Source organism: Grammomys surdaster, unplaced genomic scaffold (assembly GCF_004785775.1).
Source record: "Grammomys surdaster isolate TR1022 unplaced genomic scaffold, NIH_TR_1.0 131, whole genome shotgun sequence".
Lineage (NCBI taxonomy): Eukaryota > Metazoa > Chordata > Mammalia > Rodentia > Muridae > Grammomys > Grammomys surdaster.
In genome coordinates, this window is record NW_021604589.1 from 2,974,050 (window position 1) to 2,999,598 (window position 25,549).

At 40.9% G+C, this 25,549-nt stretch overlaps 1 protein-coding gene across 3 annotated transcripts; it reads left to right on the forward strand.

Annotated features, from left to right (window-relative positions):
• Nucleotides 1-615: 615 nt before the first annotated feature.
• Nucleotides 616-24,778, forward strand: Asb11 (ankyrin repeat and SOCS box containing 11). 3 transcript variants are annotated; one of them, XM_028762159.1, is made up of 8 exons: nt 616-848; nt 1,745-1,955; nt 10,288-10,367; nt 15,316-15,423; nt 17,442-17,592; nt 18,959-19,093; nt 21,585-21,776; nt 24,233-24,778. In XM_028762159.1, the coding sequence occupies exons 2-8, from the start codon at nt 1,862-1,864 to the stop codon at nt 24,355-24,357; spliced, it is 885 nt and encodes a 294-aa protein (XP_028617992.1). In that variant the 5' UTR covers nt 616-848; nt 1,745-1,861; the 3' UTR covers nt 24,358-24,778. The 3 variants fall into 3 exon arrangements, with proteins under 3 accessions (XP_028617992.1, XP_028617990.1, XP_028617991.1); XM_028762157.1 differs by lacking the exon at nt 1,745-1,955; XM_028762158.1 differs by lacking the exon at nt 1,745-1,955 and having other exon boundaries at nt 668-848; nt 15,367-15,423; nt 24,233-24,629.
• Nucleotides 24,779-25,549: the final 771 nt, after the last annotated feature.

Sequence of the window (25,549 nt, forward strand, 5' to 3'; positions counted from 1 at the left end):
TCCACCAGGTATAGTATTTTCTATGGTTGGCATAGAATATTACCACTTTCTTGCATGAACACAAAGGAATTGCTTGGCTACTGCAGCAATGTAGAAGTTCCTCTTATCTTTCCAACCCTGTTTTCTAACATATTGTACCCAAAATGAGGGTTTAGAAGGAAAAAGGAAATGAGATTAGGCTAAGAATTCCTTAATTCTTTCTTATTTGAGTTTTCTATGCAATGCATCTAATATGTTTTGCTCAAATCCAATGTGGGTTATAAATATCGAGTATTTAAGAGATTATTATCTTATGTGTATGGGTGTTTTGACTCCATGTATAGATGTGTACCGTGTGCATGCCTGGTGCCTACAGAGGCCAGAAGAGAGCATTGGATCCCCTGCAACTAGAGATACAGATGGTCTTAAGCTGCCACATGCTGGAAGTCGCATCCAGTTCTCTCTAGGCCAGCACCGAGTGTTTCTTAATAGAAGGAAGTTGTTAAATATTGCCATAAATATCAGTACCCCTAGTCACCACATCAGAGTTAGATTAGAACCTACAGACAGAGTTCTTGGTAACAGGAGCACTGTGTGCTAGGAGGTTTAAAATAGATGTCATATGATGCCAATTATAACTCAGTAAAACTTTGCAGCCGTAGGGAACCTATGCCGAGAGGAAGCCAAAATGGAAGACGGTCCTGCTTTCTTTGGCTTTAAAAACATTTTTCTTACAATGTTTGCAACTTTTTTTTTCTTCAAGCTTTTAATTAAAGTTTTCCTGGCTCTCCTAACCCATTTCTATATCGTCAAAGGGAACAGAAAAGAGGCAGCTAGAATAGCCGAGGAGATCTATGGTGGACTGTCAGGTAAAAAAAGACTTGAGTTTCTTCCCAGTGCCTCCAAAAATTCCTCCTTTAAAATTCATAGTGAATAGTGTTTCTAGAAGGTAAGATTTCCTTGTATTTTTGTGCTGAATGGGTAGTTTTAAAATGTACCTTTCACTTAACATAGCAAATGTGTTGACTGCACCAAGTTGTGAAGGCTATTTGGCTTTATTTCCTGGGAAGTGGATGGATCTAGTCACAGTGTTTATTTAAGAAGTGAACAGAATAGTGGAGTTTAAAGGCTATCTTGAGAGACTTGCTACTAACCCAAAGAGTTCTTATACAGCACTATTTCTCTTTGATATTTTCAGTCCAACTAACAAGAAAGAACATTGTAATAAGACTAAATTTCCTTGGGAAATTCAATAACCAATTAATTTGATTGAGAAGCACTGTGCCATGCTGTATGAATGCATATTGTGGTGTCCTTTGCAAATGGAATTGATTGACCATTTATTACAGGAAAATAAAAGTCACTAGACCCATTTGTACATCAGTGGTGCCACAGAAAGCACTAAAAGATGAAGGTTATCATCACACAAAATATGAAACTGCTAAGATTTTGGTAAAACAAAACATCTTAAAGTCTCATACTTTGTAGATGCCAGTTTCTATCCCTTTAAAGAAACAGTTTTGATGTATTTATAGAGAGATATTGCAGAAGTAACTGAAGCCTCTGCTAGAATTGCCTCTTCATGGAGGAGGCAGACAGCAATGAAGAGGAGGAGGAAGAGGAGGAGGAGGAGGAGGAGGAGGAGGAGGAGGAGGAGGAGGAGGATTCTAAAATTGTTGAAAGTTGCCCTATGTATTTTTAGTGTTTGCAGGGGTTCCTGGGTTGCATCATGCTTTAGTTGGTGTCTGTTTCAATTTGCATCCAGAGTTCTCTTTCAAAATAGACATGCTTTGTGATTTCAATGCACTAGACAACTCGGAAAACCACTAGACATCAGTGGTCTCACATAGAGCAACAAGAACTCTAAACACGAAGCAGCAGAATGCTTCAACTAGCTGGTGAAGAAGGTGTCAGAAGGCCTGGACCATGGAAAGAGATTTCTTTTGGGGATTATATATGTCATACATTTCAGGGAGGTATGTAATTTTAGTGGGAAAACATTAATACCTTTTTTTTTAAGTTTCAAATTAAGCATGATCTAGAAACGTAATTTTGACAGCAGTTTGAGCAGAGGCTTCCTGGCATTTAATGTTCTGTTAGATATGGCATCTTTGTGCTTTCAATTAAGTAAAATCTACTAGGGACAGTGCTGACAGAATGTATAAAAGTTTTTCTCCAGTGATTCCTGTGCATGACTCCTGTCTTCATGTCCTTAGTGAAGTATGGATGTTGAGTACTCAGAACTTGCGTAATCATGCTTTGGATTTGAATCTGGAGTCAAACTTCAAATCTCCTTAAGAGATTCATTCACCCTCTAGGCTAGACATCTTGTTCAAGCTCCTGAACTGTACCCATTTTCAGATACTCTTAAACACAGCTGGTTGTAAGACTAGTATATGTAAACCTATTTTATTTATTTCATATATTTGTATATATGTGTATATGTGTATATGTTTGTCTATGTATATGTGTGTGTGTCCTTATACCTCTCACATGTATGAGAATATACTCAGATTTGATATATCTTTCTATAATAAACTAGCAGTAACATACCCAAAATGGGACTTTTTTTTTTGCATGATTCTAACAGTTATTTTTCTTTTGACATTGCTCATAGTTACATATTTAAACCAGCAGCAACATTTTGTGAGCCGAGGATAGTGGTGTGTACACTTTTAATTCCAATACTTAGGAGGCAGAGGCAGGTGGATCTCTGTGAGTTAGAGGCCACCCTGGTTTAAGTAAGTGAGTTCCAGGACAACCATGGCTACCTAGTGAGATCCTGTCTAGAACAAAACAAGGCAACAAATAATTAAATAAGATTTTTGTGACGGTGTTGTTCTCAAACCAGAAATCATCTTTGCAGTTTGTCAGACAAAGGTTTGTTCTGGAACTGTGTGATGTTTACTCAGTAAGTTACTGAACTGACTTAGAAAGTCTCTCAAGGCGAAGTTGCTCGGTTCTTCTAGTATACAAACATAAGTTAGTGAATTGACTTAGAAACTCTCATCTCAAGGCAAAGTTGCTTGGTTTTTCTAATATACAAACATATTTGGACCAAATGAAAACAAATAAAAAGGAGAAATTGCTTAACCTGAATCCTGGCCAGGTTTGCTACTGAAGGTGTAGCCATAAAATTGAGTGGGCGATTTAGAAGTTGGGAGATTTTTACACTTGCAGATCTGAGCTTGGAGGATAATAGAATCTTCTTTTTATACTTGATCTCAGCCAAAAGGCCAAGAAGCGAATAGAATCTTCTTTTTAAAAGAAAAAAAAAAGAAAGAAACCATTTTAAGGGAAGGCTAAAACATTAGTTCACTTTCCAAGTTTCATTTGGTTTTCTTCCAAAGGGACTGGTCCCGGACAGCCACTCCTCTGCCTGACTCCTGTCCATTCTAGTTCTGTATTCTTGCCTTTGATCGTTTTTTCATCCCAACACCTACCTAGCCTTTTGCCTAATTCAGTTCCCTCTTTATTTCGTTAAACCTTGGCCTAACTGTCCTCTGAGTGGTTAATATCTCAGGTGCCTGCTGACTATCTCCAAGTAGGGACAATAAGTCCCTGGCAGAGGTTCTGCCTGCACAAGTCACCTGTAGCTCAACCCTCCCACCCCTAATGGGTTCAAAGGAGCCTTCTTAACTCAGGTCATTGACCACGCTTCATTGTCTGATCAGTACTGGGTGCTCTGGTGAATATTCATTTAGCTTCATTATTATGTAACATTTTAGGTATCTCAGAATTTTCATTGCCATATGTTTTCTCCCAAATGAACCCCATTTTCTTAAAATCTCATTAATTCTAAGTTCTTACCATTAATTTGATTCAGAAATGAGATTCATGACTTTTGCTCCCTTTAATAAATGCCATAGATGTTGCTGTCTATGATTTCCAAACTTGAACACAGATTGTAAACCCTGAGGACTAGAGGCTGTAAACAGGCAGTCTTCTAGAATCATCTCACATTCTCGTTGAAATCTGACAAGGTAACATCCTTGAAAAATGTAAAAGAATTATTGGCTCTTGTTTTGAATTCTTGGAACTTAAACATACTCTGTCTGAATGGATTTCATTATTAAGTAAATAATTTGGAGGTGAAGGGAGATTGTCATGAAATTTATTCAAAGAATCAGATAGCAGAGATACAAATCACAGTTTGGAAGAAGAAGGAGTGGAAGAATGGGAAAAGGGAATAACATCTGAAATGTAAATAAATAAAATTTCCAATAAAAATAAAAAATTAAAAAAAAAAGAAAGAAGACAGAGGAAAGGACTTGAACATTTTCCATACACCTCATCAGGAGTGGACATGTTTGTAAACTACCTTCATAATATATTTGCAGCCCTGTGACCCAGGCAGGGTGCCAAGGAAGTAAAAATAGAGTGCCCTAGAAGGCATTGAGTCCTATTTAAGTATTCATGCACTTGGAAAGATTGGTTACATATTTACTGAAAGTAATGGAAAAGTCCTGAATCTGCCAAAACCTTTAATCCTTAATTTCTTACAATTTTCTCCAATTTGCAAACTGAGAAGGGCAGTGAGATACTGTTTTGGGAACAGGAATAAAAACCAGAGGTCCCGGTGGGAGATTCAGGGGCATGGTTGCGTGAAAACCCTCCCTGGTCCTTATAGAAGGCAGGGCAGTCATCAGCAGTGGAACAGGAAAGGCTACTTCCGGGAGAGTGATTTTTCTTGCCAGTTGGCAATACAACAAATTTATCACACATTTTTTTTTTAAAGAAAGGTCTCACTATGCACCTTGGACTGGCCTGGAACTTACTCTGTAGACCAGGCAGGTCTCAAACTCACAGAGAACTCTGTCTCCTGAGCACTGGGATGACAGGTGTACACCGCAATGCCCATCACAACCTTTTTTTTTTTTTTTTTTTTTTTTTTTTTGCCTGAGACAGTCTCAGTGTGAGGCTGTCTTCAGGCTCTTTGTAGCCAAAGATGACCTTGAACTTCTGATCCTTAGACCTCCTCTGGAGTACAGCATGCTTCACCTCCCCTGGTTTATATAGTGCCAGCGAGCACACTCAGGGCTTCCTGCTTGCTGGGCCAGCACTTTTCCAACTTAGCTTCCTATTTCCCCAGCACTTAGCAGGGATAACCTGATGCCAAAGTATCCCAATACAAGTGAATGTAGCACCAAGATAGGCAGAATTTAGAAGCCTCAAAAATAGAGCAAGGATATTTTCTGAAGTCCTTAAGCCTGGTTTTATTTCTAACGCTAAACTGGCCATGAGAACGTTTCAGTTGGAGCAAAGTGGTCATTCATTTCAGAGACTGTGAGGCTTTAGGCAAGGGACAGACACGCGGTACCTGAAATATGAGGTAAGAATGCTCAGGCAGCTGCCTGAGTGAATTTTCCTGTTCTGCTATACAACTTGGGAGTGAGGCTTAGAGAAGGAGCTGCAAAGCAGATACAAAGTAAGGAAGGAACCCAAAGCTATCACCCTTCCCTCTTTCTTGGTGTAGTGGCAGATGGCACCACAGGCTTAACCAGGTGACCTCAGAATTATGGGTGAAAGTTGGCAGGCATCCAAGGATGCTGCATTGACAAGGAGACTCTGGAAGAGGTTGGCCACTGTCAGTGGATGAGCAGGCAGCTGAGAAGCAGGCCTGATGGTGCAGGGTTCACATGCCCAAAGGAAAATCTGCAGCATTTAGCAGCACAGTCCTCCTGAAAGCCCTTCTCCCCTAAGAAATTCTATGACCAGGGACTTCCAACAGGGATGGCGGTGTTAAAAAGGTAAGGGCTCATCTCCAGGGAGAACACTGTGCCCAGCTCTTACCCACAGCTCATGTTTCCGAGCTTTTGCCCATTGGAAAAACAAAAACAACAACAAAAAAAACCTTGTTTGTTTGTTTGTTTCCCCTAGTTTGGCCAAAGTGTGCTAAATCCAGTTTTTTAAAAATCAATTTTTGTGTCCTAATTTTCATTTCAACAAGTGTAGGTAGAGTACTCTGGATGCTAGCTCATCCTGTGACATCCTGAGGCCCAGTGAGTGGGACTGGCTGCCTCTTCCAGGTAACTGGGAGTCACCTGCCCTGTCCCCTTTGCTTCTTTTCATCCTCAAAGCATCAGAGAAACTGGCACCTGGAAGGAGGAGGTGGGAAGCCTGTGAAGAACATACTGTCCTTGGGCATCTAGCTGCTTGGTGGACCAGAGAGAGCTATGCTTTCTGCTGGGAGTGGGGAGAGGCTGTGAACTGTGGAGGGATGGGAGATGATGCGTGTTCAGGAGTGGGTGGAGTCATTTTAAAGACCCGAGTACAGGGAAGTACATGAGGGCTTAGTGAACACAAGCAGGGTCAGCACCCAAGCTTGAGAGGCTACTGTCAGTATGGCTCCTACCACACCCAGTTTCTGTCAGCCCCCACCCCTCCTCAGGTTGCTTTTGACTCCTAACAGCCAAGGTGAGTATACCTTCCTTCTTTCCTTGACAGAAACAGAAGCCCACAGTTCACACTTCTTTGTTTAGGGCTGCTTTCACTCAACCCTGGGCTTGTGTGGTTTATCCAAATACTGCCTAGGGGTCAACTGGGACTGGTAAATAATGGAGAAATTACTAGAAACTCTGGGATTGGCTAAAGGAAGCACTTAAAGCTCTTGCTTCTTACAGGGAAAGAGATTATCAGAGCCTGACAGAGGCAATTTGAGGAATCACAGATCCATTTCATGTTGCTATCCTAAGCTAATTCTTTTAGGAGTACATAGCTACTTAAATCTTGTTTTTATGTTTGAACAGGTTACCTCTACAGGTCAAGTCTCCCTTACACAAAATGGTTGGAACCAGAAGTTTTACATTTCAGATTTTTTTCTCTCCCAATTTACAAAATTTGATATCTTATGAGAGGAAACCTTAGCTTAAATACTAAATTCATTCACAAAATTTCACGTAACATTTTAAATCATTTGGGGACTGAATCCGAGTTTCACAGGGTGCAATTTTCGATGCATGGTAGTGTTGTATCAGCACTCTGAAAATTTTAGAGTTTGGAGTGCTCTAGATTTTGATCTTGAGAGTAGAAATATTTAACTTGTAGATATTCAGGCCCCGGGGGTTGACTAACTTATTGTTAGGAGAACAGAATGCCAAAGTCACACTGAAGATTTTGCTGCTTCCGTTGCTCTGGTGCTGAGCTGCTAGCGTGGGGAAGGACTGTCCTCAACCCTCTAGTGTCTGTGTTCACATCCAACATATCTGAAGCACATCTGCCAGGGCCTTAGACGGAGATGCATGAGAGGGAGACTAAAGATGATATGCAAAGAGATGTTAGAGAGGTTTAGAAACATTCTGTTCACCAGCTGTGTTCTGTCCTCTAAGTTAACCATCTCATGATTAGAATTGATTTGCAACTAATATTTATACCTGGCATGGCATGAAATGCTAAAGTATTCAATAAAGGAAAACGAGGACACAGTATAACGAATGCTAAATGAGTCAAGTCTCCAAATTTACTTTTTATTGTCAATGGTGGCTAGCCAAGCAAGTCCACAAGGTGTAAACTATATATAAAACAAATAAAAATTCTAGGTTACTTTGACTTAAATTTCCTTCTCCCTTGTATGTCCATTATTACCATTCTGTTTTACTGGTATGGAGTACTTCAGGCTCCATTTTGCTACATGGTATAATTTTTTTGCTCTTGGGGAAACTTGTTTTGAATGTGTTAATTTGGGTGTCCCTTAAGAACCAACACAATGCAAATTTACCCTATTTACTTCTCCCCAACTTGACTGGTCATCTCATACTGTCAGTCTTGCAAAGGTCCCGTCCTTCTCCAAAAAAAGTTCACCTCAATTTTAGGTGTTCCTTGGAAACCCTAAGAGGGGAAAAAGGGAGTAGTATGATAGGACACATTTCTCTTTTAAGTGAACTGTCACATTCACCAGCTTGGATCTGACTAAGAAATCAGTGGAGATATATAATAAGCACAGCATAGGTTTGTCTACATTAAATGCCTTTATGCTTTTTCTTTATTATAAAAGTATTTCACATTCACAGCAGGAGTATGAGATGACAACTTTTATGTATTTATTGTTCTCTTGGTTCAAAGTTGTTTTCTGGAGCTAGTTTTAACTGAAGAGCTACAAAATCAGTACAAGGAATTCCCACTTCTCTGCCAAAGCCCTCCATTTCTGTTTAGCTAACTATTCCATTACTGTCTTTTCAAGCAAAAGGAGCCTGGGCAAGGTCAAAGAACTTTCAGATATTGTCTCTTGCCTCCCACACTCCTCTTGAGTTTCCATCTCTCCTGCAACTAGCTGCATGCCAATTCATTTATAGAATGCCCCTCAGTGTGAGTTGCTTCCATGTGTGTTCCTAAGAGTCAGACTATGTTTTGGGGACATGAATAGCACAGGGAGGATGATATGGTGCTCTTTACATTGTGTTCCCTCTGATGGCATAGGTTGTGGCTCAATGCATTCAATCTTATGGCACATAATGCCAATTTGTTTTTAGCAATGCTTGTTTTTCTGTGCTGGTCAAGATTGTTTCTACATTTTTTTCTAGTATAACATTATGCACATTCCCTTTATAATTAGTAAAATGACAATTTGAGCCCGATCCAGTTATTTCTTCTAAATTTTTCCAGCTAATGTCTTTTAGGAAGAAACATTGTCCATATTGATGTATTATTTATATCAGCAAGGACATACAGGTTCCTATTTTGATGGCATGTATCTTCTTACTGTCGTTGCTTATTTTGATGTGCAAATTGTTCAATATTTGACTTGAAGAAGCCCCTTTGAGTCATCTTCTAGCCTTCCTTCCTTTCTAGAAGATTTTAGAGGCCACAGTATAATATATTAAATATTTTGTTTCCTCTCCTCCATTCTGGGGTTGGCTATTTCTTCAAGGAACCCTGGTTTAGATTTTTCTCAGAATACAACTATACTGTCTGTCTAAATTTATTTTTATGTCTACATACTTTGAAAATCACATTTTCATACCAGTTACTCTAATATAACTCCAAACACCTATCTCTACAACCCCGTAGAGTACATTGTAACAGTTCTCATTTTTGTAACCAAAGGAGTAGAGAAGATGCCTTGGGTTCTTATGTTGATAGGAAGTCTATTGAAATGCTTACAGTTTCCAGGCTCATTCATTGGGAGAAAAAAAAAAGCAGTTTCATTGAGGCTTGTAGTGTTTCAAATTTACGTTCTTCCATTTCTGGTGGGGTTTTGTTTTTATCAAGTCTGTGGACATGGGAAACTTGAACTCTGGGATCACTTAGAAGACACTAATTAGAAAGACCCTTTGCTTTAGGAAAAGCCAAAGTGTATACTGCACTTTGTTCATATAGAAAAAGAATAGCCACACCTTGAAAAATGCACAGAATTTGAAAACTGGAGCAAATCTGCTTCCCAAACAAATGATTTATCCTTTGGCATTTTTCATACATAGTTACTTCTCAAATTACATTGAATCTCGTTAGCCTCAGTGGCAGAGAAACAATTATAGAAAAAAAGCACTCCTAAACCAGTTTGGAGGCTGTCCCTTAGAGAACTGCCCTTCAATGTCTACTTATTAATTGTTCCAAAATGGCCTTAAGCACCTGACTATGTGGATGGACTTGGTTGGCCTTCTGAGAGCCCTGCCAAATAGTAGATTACCATATCCCCGGTTTACAGATAAGAAAACTGAGATTCAAATGCTTCTGCAACACACTGCTTTTAGCAGAGAGCAGCCCAAGTGGGACTTGCGTCCTGGCAGCCTGGCGCTATGGGTCCCATGTGCGCAGCTCCCTAGTGTAGCTTTTGGGGACCACACAATCTGAAAAGGGACATTTTACATTAAAATACACAGATAGCATTGTCAAAAGAATCAGAGAAAATTACGTCAGCAATTCAGGAAAACTCTTTCTCCACCCCCCCGCCCCGGTCCGGGCTCTTCACACACACTTTTCACACACTGGCTCTTCTACTGAGCCGTATCCCAGCCCTCTTTTCTAATATTTCTTCAGATTGACTTTTGGATTTTTGGGGTATGAATAGGGATGAGGTGAAATTATGGGAAATAAAAAACTAATTGGCCCCTTTAGTCCTTTACTTGACCTTAGTGTTATCAGGGCCAAACTCTTGGTTTTGTTTATTAGAAAAAAAATGTATTTCTTGTTAAAACTGCCCATGGAAAGGCAGCAGGAGCCACTGTCCTCAGCTCCCTGTATTTGACAAGGCCTGATGTTTGGTACAGGTTAGATTTCTTCTCTTTCCTCAAGCTCTGCAGTCACAGGGCAGCATGAACAGCTTCAGGAAAAAGTCTCCTGACTTTGACCAGTAGCTTATTTGTCTTTCAGACTGCTGGGCTGATCGATCCCCACTCCACGAGGCTGCAGCCCAGGGGCGCTTACTGGCTCTTAAAACTTTAATTGCACAAGTAAGTAAACTAAAGACTCTGCCCTCCATGCTGTTGCTCTAATCTAGAATCATTCCTTATTAACTTTGGCCATAGCTATGCTCAGGTCCAGCACTGCCATTTTGCCATCTCCATCCCCGCCCTCCTCCCAGATGTGTTCCTCTCGCTTCTGCTTTCTCCAGGAACTGCTTCATTTTCTTCCTAGTTCTCCTCCTTTCCATTCTGGGTCCTCCTTTTCCCAGCAGGAAGTTTCCCTCTAGGAGACAAAGAAGGGAATCCCTAACTTTATGTTAACTCATCTCATGCCCTTCCAGTGTGCATTAGTGGCATCCATCTTGAGACTGCGTTTGTAGGCGACTGGTGTCCGATGAATCACCTCAAAGCATGGTAACTCCAGTCAACAACAAATAATTGTATTCTTGAAGTTTCTAAGGGCTCAGGGTGCAGTTTCCAGTTAGTGAAGTGGCAGCTAGGTCATGCCATGACTCATGATGCCGGGGAGGGGAGATCGGTTTTCACAGGAAATTACTTGGGCTTCACCACAGGGCGGTGTCATGAGATAGCAAGTCGACTTTCTCCAGTGAAGGCACTTAAGAAGGAAGTCGCATTTTTTTAAAAAAAAGCACTTTCTTTTAATTTTATATGTATGGGCGTTTTGCCTGCATGTATGTATGTCCATGGACCATGTGCATGCAGTGCTCTCGGGAACCAGAAGAGCGCATTGGATCCTCTGGGACTGCAGTTACAGACAGCTGTGAGCTGCGATGTGGGTGCTGGGAACTGAACTCTGGATTCCTCTGGGGAAGAACAGAGTGCTCTTCACTGCCCAGCCTGCTCTCCAGCGCCCTCATGGTCTGTTTTTGTTTTTAACCCTTTGAGCCTGCTTTGACTTGATATCCTTTCTCTTCCTACTACTGTATTCATCTGATGTACGTCTGAAAGTGCTGCTCACATTGAAGGAGAAAGCATTATCCAAGTGAGGCAGGGTTAGGAACTGGGCACCACTGGGTACCATATGAGAGGCTGCCCCATGGCAACAATGCACAGTTCAAGACTAGGCTCTCAAATAGGCTAATGATCAGATAAATCGTAGGCCATGGGGAAGATTTAACAGAGTCTGAGCTATTAGCAACTCTGTATTTATATTGGTGACTGTTTCTCCTGCATGTTGAACAAATATCTGAGTAAAGATTTAGGAAATAAATAAAAGTATACCCTGCGTTTGCTTTATTTGCTTTGGGTTCTACATGTGAGCAGAGGAAGTGAGTCACTACTTTCTTTCCCATGTCTTCTCTATCACCTCACCATTTAAAAATTTCTTCCTCCTTTGGATTGAAACAGCTGGGATAGTGATGGTTTGAGCGCATCCTTCCTTTTGTTATTTCTGTTTGTTTTTGCTTTTAAATACCTTTTCTTTTCCAAAATATGTATTGATTGATATGTGTATGGATAGAGGTGGAAAGGACATGCTATGGTGAGCATTTAGCAGATGATTCTGAGGGAATGGTTCTCTTCTACCATATGGGTACCAGGGATCAACTCAGGTCATCAGGCTTGGTGATAATTGCCTTCTCGGATACTTGCTGAGCCATCCTCCTGATGTTTGAGAGAGGGTCTCACATATCCCAGGGTAGTCTCCAGCTTGCTAGCTGGAGCACAAAATGACCTTGAATTTCTAATCTTCCTGTTTGCACCTTGAAGGCTCTGGAGTTAAAAGTATGTATTACACCCAACTTATGCTGGGCTGAGGATCAAACCTGGTTCTCATGCAAGCTAGGCAATTACTTTATCAATTCACATCCATCTCCAGCTTCAGAGTTGTGTCATTTCTTTAAAAGTAAAATCATCATCAAGGCTCTCCACTTGAGCACTAGAACTTAAAAAATATTATAAAAATGCAAATAGCGACAATAGGAAACCAGAACCATTACTAATGATAAAGAAAAAAAAAATAAAGGGAAAATAAGTAGAGGGAAAATACATTAAATAGTGACAAGATGAGAGATGAAGACATTTCTCCTTGCGTTGTGTTTCTGACTGAACCCAGGGCCTCACACATGCTAGGCAATTCTTTACCACTGACTTACCTCTTCAGCACTGGACAGTTTTCTTAGGTGCTGATTATGGAACCTCAGGTCTTACCTGTGCTAGTCAAGTGTTCTACCACTGAGAGCTCTTGATTGTTTGGTTTGGTTTCTTGAGACATAGTTTCTTGGTGAAGCCCTGGCTGTCCTAGAACTCACTCTGTAGACCAGGCTGGACCTTGAACACAGATCTGTTGGCTTCTGCCTCCTTAGTGCTTGGTTTAAAGGCATACACTACCACTGACTGGTTTATTTTTAAACACTTTAAATTGCATCTGATTGTATTACTGTTTTTGGTTGCTTCTTTGCCCTTTGAGACTGGACAGGCCTTCAAATTAGTAGTAGAGGTTATCCTTAAACTCAGTCTTACTGCCTCACCCCACCCCCAAGTGCTGTGGTTACAGTCATGCACCAGCAACCCCAGCTATGCCTTTTATGACATCATCCCTACACTAAAAACATGTTATTTGATGTGATTAAGTGTATAGAGACATACAGAGAAAAAACTTAACTTCTTCTTGATGCAATCCTGTGTCTTTGCCCTTTGTAACTACTCAAAGAGTCTAGTATTATTTAAGATTTATTTTTATTATTTGTGTGTGACTGTGTGTGTTTGGCATGTGTATCTTAGTGCAATTGGAATCCAGGACACATTGGAAGCTGGAGTTGTGGACCACCTGATGTGGGTGCTGGGAACTGAACTCTGGTCCTCTAGAAGAGCAGCAAGTGTTTTAACTGCTGAGCCATCTCTCCAGCCACCTATAATCTAGTCTTTAAAAGAAAATTCATATATGTATTTATTTATTGCATGCCTTTTTACATTGGGATATCTTGCTGGGCCATATAATCTACACTTCAAAAACTTGTTTTGCATGTAGATCATATGCTAACTATGAGTAAAACATTAAACCACCTTGAATAAATTCCAGTAAAGCATTAGTTCAGGACCTTCTTAGTTGTCATGCTGTCTCTGACAGCTGGGTAACCTCAAGTCTTACATATGATTTGCATTTTCTGCAGGTCCATTTTCTCATGCACAATTTGGAGAGCCCTATCTTGATCAGTGGTTTTCAACAAGTGGGTCATGACCCCTTTGCAAGGGAATCCAACTACCCTTTTTACAGGGTCACACATCAGATAGCCTGCATATCAGATATTTACATTACAATTCTTAACAGCAGCAAAATTACAGTTCTGAAGGAGCAATGAAGATAATTTTATGTTTGAAGAGTCATCACAACATGAGGAACTGTATTATTAGAGGGTTGCAGCACTAGGAAGGTTGAGAACCACTACTCCAGACAGTCTTTCAGGCCTGCCCAGTGTCACTTTTCCACTGAGTTTTGAACTGTAGGTATGTTTCTAGTACAATGCTGCCACCTCGTGGACTAGGCTATTTCAAGTTGTTTTTTGTTTTCCTGTCTTTTCATTTCCCCCCTTTCCCGTTATCATTGAATAGCAAGTACTTATTTCTTAAAATGGAATCTTATATGGAGAAAATAAAAGAAAAATGGAGAAGATGCTTCCTAACTGGCAGATAGGGTTTTTGAAGCCCTGTTCTTAAACTTTCTTTTCTTGTTATTTTGTCTTTTTTTTTCAGAGCTGAGGACCAAACCTAGGGCCTTGTGCTTGCTAGGCAAGCACTCTACCACCAAGCTAAATCCTCAACCCCTTTCTTTCTTCCTTCCTTCCTTCCTTCCTTCCTTTCTTTCTTTCTTTCTTTCTTTCTTTCTTCTTTTTTTTCTTTTTTCTTTTTCTTTTTTTTTCGAGACAGGGTTTCTCTGTGTAGTCCTGGCTGTCCTGGAACTCACTCTGTAGACCAGGCTGGCCTCGAACTCAGAAATCCGCCTGCCTCTGCCTCCCAAGTGCTGCGATTAATGGTGTGCGCCACCACTACCTGGCCCTTCTTTCTTTTCTTAATACCATCTTCCACCTTCTATACCACTGTGTGTGTGTGTGTGTGTGTGTGTGTGAGAGAGAGAGAGAGAGAGAGAGAGAGAGAGAGAGAGAGAGAGAGACTATACACATAATAGATATACAGATCAAACATTTACCCTTTAAAACATCACAAAAATTTACCCTAAAACATTTTACTTTATTCATTTATTTATTTAATATATTTTAGACAGGGTCTTTCTATGTAGTCCTGGCTGTTCTGGAACTCACTCTATAGACCAAGCTGGCTTCGAACTCACAGATATCAAACCTGCTTCTGCCTCCCCTGTGCTGGGATTAAAGGCTTGTATGCCACTATCCAGCATCCCCATTCCCTAAAGGAGACGCTAGAATATACTTTAACATTCTTCCTATAGCAGAATATTATCCCTCTCTTGCTTTAAACAACAATAAGAACAACAAACAACAACAACACATTTCTTCCTCCAGAGTAGACTCTTGGAGGACAGAGGCTCAGGCCATATACTTCAAAGACCGGTGTCCTAGCCCATTGCCTAGGGCAGAACAAATGACTCTGAGGCTCCATGCTGTGTCTAAAGATTTACTTTTATTATTTTTCAGTGTGTGTGTGTGTGTGTGTGTGTGTATGTGTGTGTGTGTGTGTGTGTGTGTGCGTGAATGCAGACATCCTACATCCTAGGAGGCCAGAGTCATGAGATCCACTAGGAGCCAGAGTTACAGACAGTTGTGAGTGTTTGGAACCAAACATGGGTTCTCTGTAAGAACAGTGCTCACTCTTAAATGCTGGGGCATCTCTCCAGTCCCCAGTGCTATGTTCAGAATCCCACGGTAATGGTTTCTACTCTATTCCTTATGGAGATAGTATCATTGCCCTCCCCCCAGATGTCTAAAACAGAAACTTGTTGAACAGCATTGCTTGATTTGCCATGGCAGATGCAGCATTTCACTTTCTTTTTTCCAAACTGCAGGGCATCAATGTGAATCTTGTGACAATCAACCGGGTCTCCTCTCTCCATGAGGCATGCCTTGGGGGTCATGTAGCCTGTGCTAAGGCCTTGCTGGAAAATGGTGCACATGTGAGTACTGCCCCAGCCAGCTCAGTTAGCTTTGTCTGCCCCATTCACTAAGGAGACATTACATTCCAGAGTGTTTACTCACTGAGCAATGGGAAGGTCTGGCATCATTCATGTCTGTATTCCATCATTTGGGTTTCTCTTCTCTTTTCAGTCTATATAACCTATTTGTGAATATTCAGATGTGTTCATTAAAAAAAAATCTGTTGTAAAACATAACAAATTTCCACAGAACAATGAAAAACAATTCAATTCCCCAAGTCAACCATCATTTTAGTTATACATTAGCAAAGTAAATGAGTTTGCAATATAAAACACATTATGAACTATTCTAGCTTCTTGCCTATTGCTGTGATAAAACACCTTGACAAAAGCACCTTAAAAGAGAAAGGGTTTATTTTGCTCACAGCTCCAGGTTATAGACCATTATGGCTAGAAGGGAAGTCACAGTGTCAGGAGTGTGAAGTAGCTGGCTACAGTATGTCCAAAGGGCAGAAGAAGAGAGCAATGAATACATTGCACACTAGTATTCAGATTACTTTCTTCATTCCTATGCAGTCTCTGGTCTTCTATCAAGGGAGTGGCTCCACCCACACTGGGCAAGTCTTCCCATCGCAAATAAAGGAACTAAGATATTCCTGTGACTGTAGAGATGGTTCAGCGATTAAGAGCATTTGATGTTCTTCCAAAGGACCAGAGATTGATTCCCAGTACTCACATTGAGTAGCTCATTGATGCCTGTAACTTCCAGCTCCAAGGGGTTTGATACCCTGTACTGGCCACTGTGGACACCTGAACCCATAGATGGTTCCCCATCATATACACATAATTAAAAATTGAATAAATATTTTAAAAAATCTTTCACAGTATGCCTGGAGGCCCATCTCCTAGACGACACTAACTTCTGCCAAACTGACAAACATACAAAGCATAACTTAAACTTTATTTCTAGTGTATACCTCAACTTTTCAGAGAATATTCGAGTTGCTTATAACTATCATAGCTTCTGAAAATCTCAGTGACACTGTATTTAGTTCCCAGATAATGTTTTGTTACCAATTCTATTCTATGTCCTAGTCCTTGAACTCTCTATTTTATGAGCTAGACTTTAAGTATTAGTAATGATTTTTCTTACATCTAAATGCATGTTGAGTTTCTATGTGTAGAACTGAATACGAAAGTCTTCTGAACATTTCCACTGCCTTCATGGTTATTGTCACGGTTCTGCTAGGTGGTGCATCTTCAGAGTAATGCTTTAGTAGCTCATGGATAATGAATGATGCTTCCTTCTACACTGGCTTCTTATTATTTTAGGTTCCAGTTTCAGAGACTGGATAAAATTTCTTTCTGGTCTCCTAGGCCTGAGAATCATCCTTCATCTGCCAATACCCTGTCTAATTCATCATAAAATCTGACTTTCACTTCCTCCTTCTCAGATTTATGTTTTACTTTGTTTTCCTGCCATAGCGATCAGAAGGATTTATTATTTCATCAAAAGTAGCTTTATGTGTGTGTGTTTCTCTTTATTTAAGAAGAGGTAGTTAATTGTCTTACCTTTGCTTTCAAACCATTGGCAGCTGGAGGCTAGAGATCAGTTAAAAGTACTGGCTACTCTACCAGAGGACCTGGGGTTTGATTCCTAGCACCCACATGGTGGGTTTACAACCATCTGTAACTCAAGTTGCAGGGCATCTGACTCCTTTTTCTAATCTTCACAGACACAAAGCAAACACATAGAGCAACAACCTCCAACCCCAACATTGGCAGCTAGTAAGATGTACAGTAAATATTTGCTGACATGAACTGAGAGAGAATGAGAGCAAATCAAATAGGAAGGCACTATTTCAAGTATTTCACATAGAATAACTCACTTGATCTATCCATGATGTGATGGGTTTTTAAAATTCCATTAAGGTATGGAATTCCCTCAGACCTTTGTCAGCATGAGGGAGTTTCTCTGGTCACACACTTGGTGAGAAGGAATGAGTAAATCCTGTGAGTTTTGCTTTGCCCAACATTAGGTCAATGGACTGACTGTTCATGGGGCCACTCCCCTCTTCAATGCTTGCTGCAGTGGCAGTGCTGCGTGTGTCAATGTGCTGTTGGAGTTTGGAGCGAAGGCCCAGCTTGAGGTCTACCTGGCTTCACCTATCCATGAAGCAGTGAAGAGAGGTAAGTAAGCCACTCCAGGACACACAGAATAGCTGTGGGCTGCTTGCAGTTTGCATGAAACGGTGGTCTAGTGTTGGTTCAGATGTTTTCACCCACAGGCACATGTCACCACACACCTGGGCTTGTATACTTACAATTGAAACTTCCAGAGGGTCTTTAAGTGTAACTCAAACTGGGCTCAGTTTCTGTTTTGCCAAAATATTTAAAGAGATAAGAATTATTCAGAAATAAAATTGGTTCTGATTATGCTTTCTCTAAAGAAAAGGGTGGTTGAATTAATTAATAATAACAGCTTGTGTGACCATGCATGCATACATGAGTGCATGTGTACATGCATATGTGTGTGTGTGTTTTGCCTGTGTGTGTATGTGTGGGTGTATGTGTGCGTGTACATCATGTGCATGCAGTGGCCTAAGCATCAGATCCCCCTGGCACTGGAGTTATAGTCTATTGTGAGCTATCGTATGGGTGCTGGGAATTGAACCTGGGACCTCTACAAGATCAGCAGGTATTCTTAACCACCGAGCCATCCTTCCAACCTCACTGATGAAACTTTTGAGGAAACATTGAAAACTATTGTCAGTTTTTATTTTTATCAGTACCTCAGAAGAATTCCTTCATGTAGAATTTATTGACATACTGAAAATTAACCATGCTGATCTTGTCATTGGGCAAAGTCTCCACAGAGAATGCCCGCTGATGGAATTTTCCCTAGCTAGTGAATTTGCAAGTTATTTTGGGTATATGCTATACTTGAAGCTTTGGATTCATTCTCATCTGTGTCTTTCAGTATAACCAAGTAAAGTTGCAGGTTCTTCTTTACAGGTATGGGTGAAGAAAAGCTTGGTAATGGACAGGGAGTAGGACTGAGCTTTGGTGTGAGCACTGGTAATATTAGGGGTCATTTATCCCTCTGCTTCTAAAGTTTCCCAGGAGCATGTAGCTTCCTGTCTTTTCATGGTTTTATTTTTCAGATTTCTACTTATTATTTCCAAAACAAAACAAAGTGTTTTTTTCTAATACAGAAGGACAATCTGTTACTTCTTTTTGAAAATATTTCGTGATTTATCTTGTGCATATGGGTACTTCGCCTGGGTGTCTGTGTGCCACATGCATGCAATGCCCTTAGAGATTAGAAGAGGGCATCAATTCCCTGAGATTGGAGTTGAGACAATTGTGAGCCACCTTGTGGTGTTGGGAATTGAACCTGGGTCCTCTGGAAGAGCAGGAGCAAGAGTTTTTAACCATTGAGCCATCTCTACAGCCCCCACCCCCACCCCGTCTCTGTAACTTAAAAATTTTAAAGGCCCATTCTGGAAAGCAATCCTGTGATTCTGTGTGAGTGACACTATCTTATATTCCACAGGTCACAGAGAGTGCATGGAGATTCTGCTGGCAAATAATGTTAACATTGAGCAAGAGATTCCTCAGCTGGGAACTCCTCTGTATGTGGCCTGTACATACCAGAGAGTTGATTGTGTGAAGAAGCTTCTAGAACTAGGTAATTATTAAGATATTCTTAATGAGATGAACCTATTAGGCTTCTTTTGTTTTGGTTTGGTTTGGTTTTTGGTTTATCCTAGACAGGGTTTCTCTATGTAGTTCTGGTTGTAGTGAAACTCTCTCTGTAGACCAGTCTGGCCTTGAACTCACAGAGATCTGCCTGCCTCTGCCTCCTGAGTACTAGACTTAAAGAAGTGAACCACTGCTGTCTGTTTTTTTTTTAATTTAAATAGCTCTAAAGATAGCATTCTTATCAGGTTAGAAAAAAATCCTAATTGCATTGGATGCTTGAAAGCTAGATGCAGAACTCATCTAGAGAAACAAGTATTTATATTTATCTCTCAGTTCTGCTCCCATTGATGCTGGCCTTATATAGCTAGTATGCTTCTCTTTCTTGGTGGCAATATGGCTGCCACAAACATTTGTGCTTGTAACCAGAAGGAATACTAGCTCTCTTTAATACATGTGCATGGAGCCAAAGTACATGACTTGAAATGTAAAATGGAACCCTAGACAGAGGTATTAATTTAACAGTCTGGCAAGCCAAAGATAGGTAAGTTTCTTCACAGAGTCTTACCAACCCAAGAGAGAAGTGCATTGCTTTTGATAATGCCTATTCCACAACAGATAAGGAAGGCACTCTTGTCAGAAAGACAGGCTCAGTCTTCTTTTTTATAAAATAAAAAGGAGAGATGTAGAGAGCTGGTAGGGTTGCTTGGCAGGAATCTGACATTTGCCAAGGACAAGAAAATGGGCTTCAGCCGGGCGGTGGTGGCACATGCCTTTAGTCCCAGCACTTGGGAGGCAGAGGCAGGCGGATTTCTGAGTTAGAGGCCAGCCTGGTCTACAGAGTGAGTTCCAGGACAGCCAGAGCTACACAGAAAAACCAGGTCTCGAAAAACCAAAACCAAACCAAACCAAAACCAAAACAAAAACAAAAACAAAAAAAACAAACAAAAAAACAAAAAAAAACCCCAAAAAAAGAAAAAAAAAAGAAAATGGGCTTCAGGAAGGAATCTGCTATTAGGCTAGAACAAAGAATTAATTTCAGGCAGAAACATAAATCTTAGGCTAGAACAAAGAAGTAGGCTTCAGGCATGAAAATGACTTTGGCTTATGACAGTGAAGTAGGCTCAGACATTTGGTCATCCTGATAAGCCCTTAAAAACTGGTCACGGAATTGATCACAGGACTTTGTTTATTGCTTTGCTTATTCTTTGACTATTTGTGTTTATTTTTTCCTTCTTCCTTGACTATTTGCATTTATTTTTCTGCTAGTTCCTCAACCTAGAACTGACCTTAATACTTGCATGTAATTAAAATGATGTAGAAACAGATTGGAAAAAATAAAAAGAAAATGATAATTACAGATCGAAAAAACAAAACAAAACAACAACAACAAAAAAAGACATATGCATGGACATCTCTGAAGCAAACATGCATGGACATCTCTGAAGCAATCATGGTAACAAAGGGAATACCGGCTACTGATGTGCTGAGGGCTGCATCTCAGTTTTCTCTGCAGTCATTAGGTTTCTCTCAGGATTCATGAACCGAGAATCACAAGAAGATGCCCCTCCAAAGGGAAAGCTATGTATGGGGTGTAGTGAACATGCAGAAATCACCATTCCAGGGAAAAGTAAAATACTTCAAAACTCTCACTTGCTTTGCGACTTAAGACACTTAGCTACTGGTGTAAATGTGTGAACTATAGGAAGAGACTTTAGTTGAGAAATTTAGCCTCCAAGTTATTTTTTATTATTTATTTTACTCCTATTATTTATGATTTTTATGTTGATTTTGGAAATCTCTCTTTTTTTATTGGATATTTTATGTATTTACATTTCAAATATTATCCCCTTTCCCGGTTTCCCCTCCAGAAACCCCCTATCCCACCTCCCTCCCCCTGCTTTTATGAGGGTGCTCCCCTACCCAACTTACCTTCTCCCACCTCACTGCCCTGGCATTCCCATACACTGGGGAATCGAGCCTCCACAGGACCAAGGGGCTCTCCTCCAACTGATGCCCAAGGAGGCTGGAGCCATGGGTCCTTCCGTGGTTGGTGGTTTAGTCCCTGGGAGCTCTGGGAGTCTGGTTGGTTGATATTATTGTTCTTCCTATGGGGTTGGAAACTCCTGGAAATCTCTTTTTGAGACTCCAATGAAATAAATATTAAATAAATCTCTCCCCACCTTTTGCCATAGAAGCCCCCAAATAACCATATAACAGCTCTCTCTCTCTCTCTCTCTGTGTGTGTGTGTGTGTGTGTGTGTGTGTGTGTGTGTATGTGTGTACCACCTAACTTCATTTTTCACACTGAACTGTCTTGGAGTAGTCTTCAACAGGCATTGCTGATGTTCTGGGTTTGAGTCGCATCATCTCAAAGATTGCTTAACTACACCTGGGCTTTTAAGATGTCTTTATATACAATGGCTCATTGTGTCTTACATTCACACTCAGTGTTGCCTGTGACCATGTGCTTTATTAAGGAGCCAATGTTGACCATGGTCGGTGGCTGGATACTCCACTGCATGCTGCAGCAAGGCAGTCCAGTGTGGAGGTCATCAATCTGCTCACTGAGTATGGGGCTAACCTGAAACTGAGAAACGCGCAGGGCAAAAGTGCTCTTGAGCTTGCTGCTCCCAAAAGTGGTGTGGAGCAGGCACTTCTGCTCCATGAAGGTAAGAAGGGCTGGCTGTTTGCTTCTCCTCCCTAAGCATACTACCATCTCACCCCTAAGCTACTCCTCTTTTTTCTTTTCTCCTTTTAATTGAGCATGACTTTGTGAGGATCAAGTTCTGGATTCACTGCAGTGTCTCCTCAGATTTTTTTGCTCTTTTTTCCCCCTACACTGTATTTGTTGTTGCGTTTTATTTTCCACGACAAGAAAATAATCAGATAACTTTGTTTTACCCAGAAAAGATTCAATAGCCATGTTTATCATAGAAAAAGCACACAAATTGAATAAATCAAAGCTCGCCTTTGTAATGTTATGAGACAGGCAGTAGACAAATTTGACTTAAGGACCATCAATAATGGCCAAGTATACAGCTGATGCTTCCATAAGATCAAAGCACCGCACACCACAGTAGCCATCTTGGTTTGTGTAAATGCTTTCTATGGTGCTTACACAATGTTGACGATACCTAAGGAATGTGTTTCTCAGAACTTACCTGGTTTGGGTTCAGACTATAGGGAGGATAGATGATGAGTTTCAGAAAGCTGACCAAATGGTGATGTGGCTTGCTTCTTCTCCAGATCAGGGAGTAGTGGGGGTCAGTATTCCACATCCCCTTACTCTGAATTCGACCATAGGCAAGAAGAGATGCTGAGGATGAAGAGTGAGCTGCAGTGTTTCCTATCTACACTTCCAAAGAGAACCCTTTGCATAGCCATACATTGAGAGAACATTTTCTGAGCCTTTGCAGAGGAGTGTGCCAGGGAGAGTAGAAAGGATGATTGTAATGATTCAGTGTTACAAGTACTTCCCTGGAGATTACTTTGAAACAAAGATTAACCTCATTGAATTCTTAAAAGCCCTTAGAACTTTATAGAAATTCAAACGATTCCAACTATGAGTGAGAAACGTGAGGCATAGAGGAATTTGCTTCCAGAGGGTCACACACCTCGAACGAAGCACTAGGATGCCAAGCAAGCCCTTTGACCCCACAACAAGCACTCTCCAGGCTCCAAGAACTTAAATCCAAATCTCCTGAAACAATGTGCACAGCAGGGATCTCTCTCATGTTCTGTGAAACCCTCCCAAGTCCTATGTCTTGCCCACTGAAATACCTGATTTGTTGTTTTGCAAACAGTTTCTATCAGTGCTTTCAAAAACCGACTGTGCCAACCAATCACCTGGAGACCTTATTAAAATACAGATTTTGATCAAGGTAGACTAAGTGGGTTCCTAAACTCTATCTACTTAGCTGGGTCCCACACTTTAATTAGCAGTGATCTGTATTAGTCCGGATGCTCTTGGATTTAAATTGCTAGTGGCAATTTACCAGATGCCAGTTTGGAAAGTTCATTTTGAAACTGTTAGCTGAGAACATAGCTGGTAACAATTTATACATTTTTCTTGACACTCTCTCCCCCAAATTGGGAGTGTTTTCAGGACTGGGGTCTACTTGCATTCCTTATTGGCAAACTCCTCTGTCTTCAAACTTCATAAACATTACTTTTGAGTGTGTCTGAGAAAACTGGTCAATTGTCTGCATTGCTATGTCCTATGGAAGCATGGCTCCTTTGTTTCTGGTTGTATGTCTTGCTCCAGATTTAAGGGGCCCTGGGTGGGGATCTCTGCCATTTCCAGTTCCCAGGGTTTTAACTAAAGATGAATGTTTGGTTCTCTGAATTTCTCTCCAGCCCATGTCCCTTGTCCACATCAATTCTGAATGTCATCTGGCTATTTGCATGTGTAATCTGCCCTTTTTCATATTTTTATAATACCATTAAGTAAGTAAGTAGTTTCACTTGAGGAGGTCTTTGCTGATAGGGGAGGAAATAATGGGATAATGTAACTGTCTCTTTGTAAGTAGATTTCATGAGACTAAATTCAGGGAACAATGGGTCGAAGTGATTAGAGTCCTTTCTATACATAGCTATTGAGATGGAACCCTTGCAAGAACAGGGGGTTCTTTCAGATATGAGGTGGAAGCCAGGACCGCCACATAGGCAGTTAGTATCGGGAGGACCTAGGAATACTTTGAGGACTATTTTGTCCCTGGTCCAGCTTCTAGCATTAACTGAGTGACTACAGGGGCAATACTTCCTGCTCACACCTTCTCTGTAGTTGCCTCTCTGTCCTGAAGCTCTGTCTTAGAGCTCTACACCCCAGTGATTTTTCACTTCCTCCAGCCTATCACTTCCATTAATATAGGGCGTAGTAAGGGAGATGCACACCCTACAGATCCACACTTCTTTCCTAGCCCGTGGATAGTGCATTTTCCAATAATAGTTATTATTGGAGGATCATCTTAAAGGACATCCTCTACAAAAGAGCAACTCGGAATCCTCTGCCTGTAAGGCTTCCCATCATTTGGTAATTCCTCTCCCATTCAATTAAGCTTCTAGTATTCAGATCTCCTCTTCCACCCCACTGTGAGGTTCATGCCATTTTTATTCACTCTCCCAGGTCCGCCTGCACTTTCTCAGCTCTGCCGCCTGTGTGTCCGGAAGTGCTTGGGCCGCACGTGTCATCAAGCCATCTACGTGCTAGGTCTGCCAGAACCCCTGGAAAAATTCCTCCTATACCAGTAGTTGGAAACATGTAGGTTGCTGCCTGCTGTAGGACACTTAGTATACACATTCAGTGGCTTGACATACTATCCTAAAAATCTGCTCACCCAATTAGAATAAATCTTCCATTAATCCCAACACTCACATTGAACAAACTTCTGGTTAGTTTAACGATTGCCAAGAGGTAACCAGAAACCTTTTAGTTTTTAACTCTTGTTAATCAATTTAAAATGAAACTGAAATAGAGGGAAAATAATAGTCTATTTTTGGATGATTCGGGACCCTCCAGTACCTGGCGCTGAGGTCAGTATTCTGAATACTGATAGACACCGGTAGATAAGATTACATTAAACTACTTAAGGAACCCTCTCGATTCATTCCTTCTCCAATAAGTTTTGTTAGTTTGTTGTTTTCCTAAAATAAATTTCTGCAGTGATTTTGATTTCTTTTAATTTTTAAAACTATATAAATAACAAAGTAGGGCTGGAGAAATGGCTCAGTAGTTAGGAGTCCTTGCTGCTCTTGCTGAAGACTTGGTTTGGTTCCCAGAACTCACTTGGCAGCTCACAACCATATGTGAACCCAGTTCCAGAAGATCTGATTCCCTCTTCTGGCTGCTACTGGTACTACATGCACATGGTGCACAGACATTAAAAACACCTGCACACATAAAAATAAAAATAAATGAAGCTGCCAGGCAGTGGTGGCGCACGCCTTTAACCCCAGCACTTGGGAAGCAGAGGCAGGCGAATTTCTGAGTTTGAGGCCAGCCTGGTCTACAGAGTGAGTTCCAGGACAGCCAGGGCTACACAGAGAAAACCTGTCTCGACCCCTCCTCCCCCCCTAAATAAATGAAGCTTTAAAAAACTAACTAAGTAATTTAGAAACATCAAGATTAAATGGGGCTTCTGGTGGACTGCAGTCTTGGTGAATAAGAAAGATATCTGAAGATATCAGCTCACTCATAGGTTGAAATCTATTGCTTGTTACTTGTGATATAAAATACTTTTGTAAAAATGTAAGCAGCTCTAGGATTGAGCAACATCCCTGCAGGTCTCCCTGCACCCTGAGCTCAAGGGCATTGTCTGCTGTGTGTCATAATACAATATTGGCATATTCTCAAAGTCAGGACCCTCAGGGTTCTTGAAACAAACCATGTCTCCTCCTCTTTGTTCCTTCCTTCTGTGCTGACCCTCCCCTTCCCCAGTCTATT

What these genes read in the sequence shown, in the direction of transcription:
- Asb11 (XM_028762157.1), top strand. Translation starts at nt 668, where the DNA reads ATGGAAGACGGTCCTGCTTTCTTTGGCTTTAAAAACATTTTTCTTACA. An exon ending in TGCTGGAAAATGGTGCACAT is followed by an intron (nt 15,424 to 17,441) that starts GTGAGTACTGCC and finishes GCCCAACATTAG; the next exon opens with GTCAATGGACTGACTGTTCA. An exon ending in CCATGAAGCAGTGAAGAGAG is followed by an intron (nt 17,593 to 18,958) that starts GTAAGTAAGCCA and finishes TATATTCCACAG; the next exon opens with GTCACAGAGAGTGCATGGAG.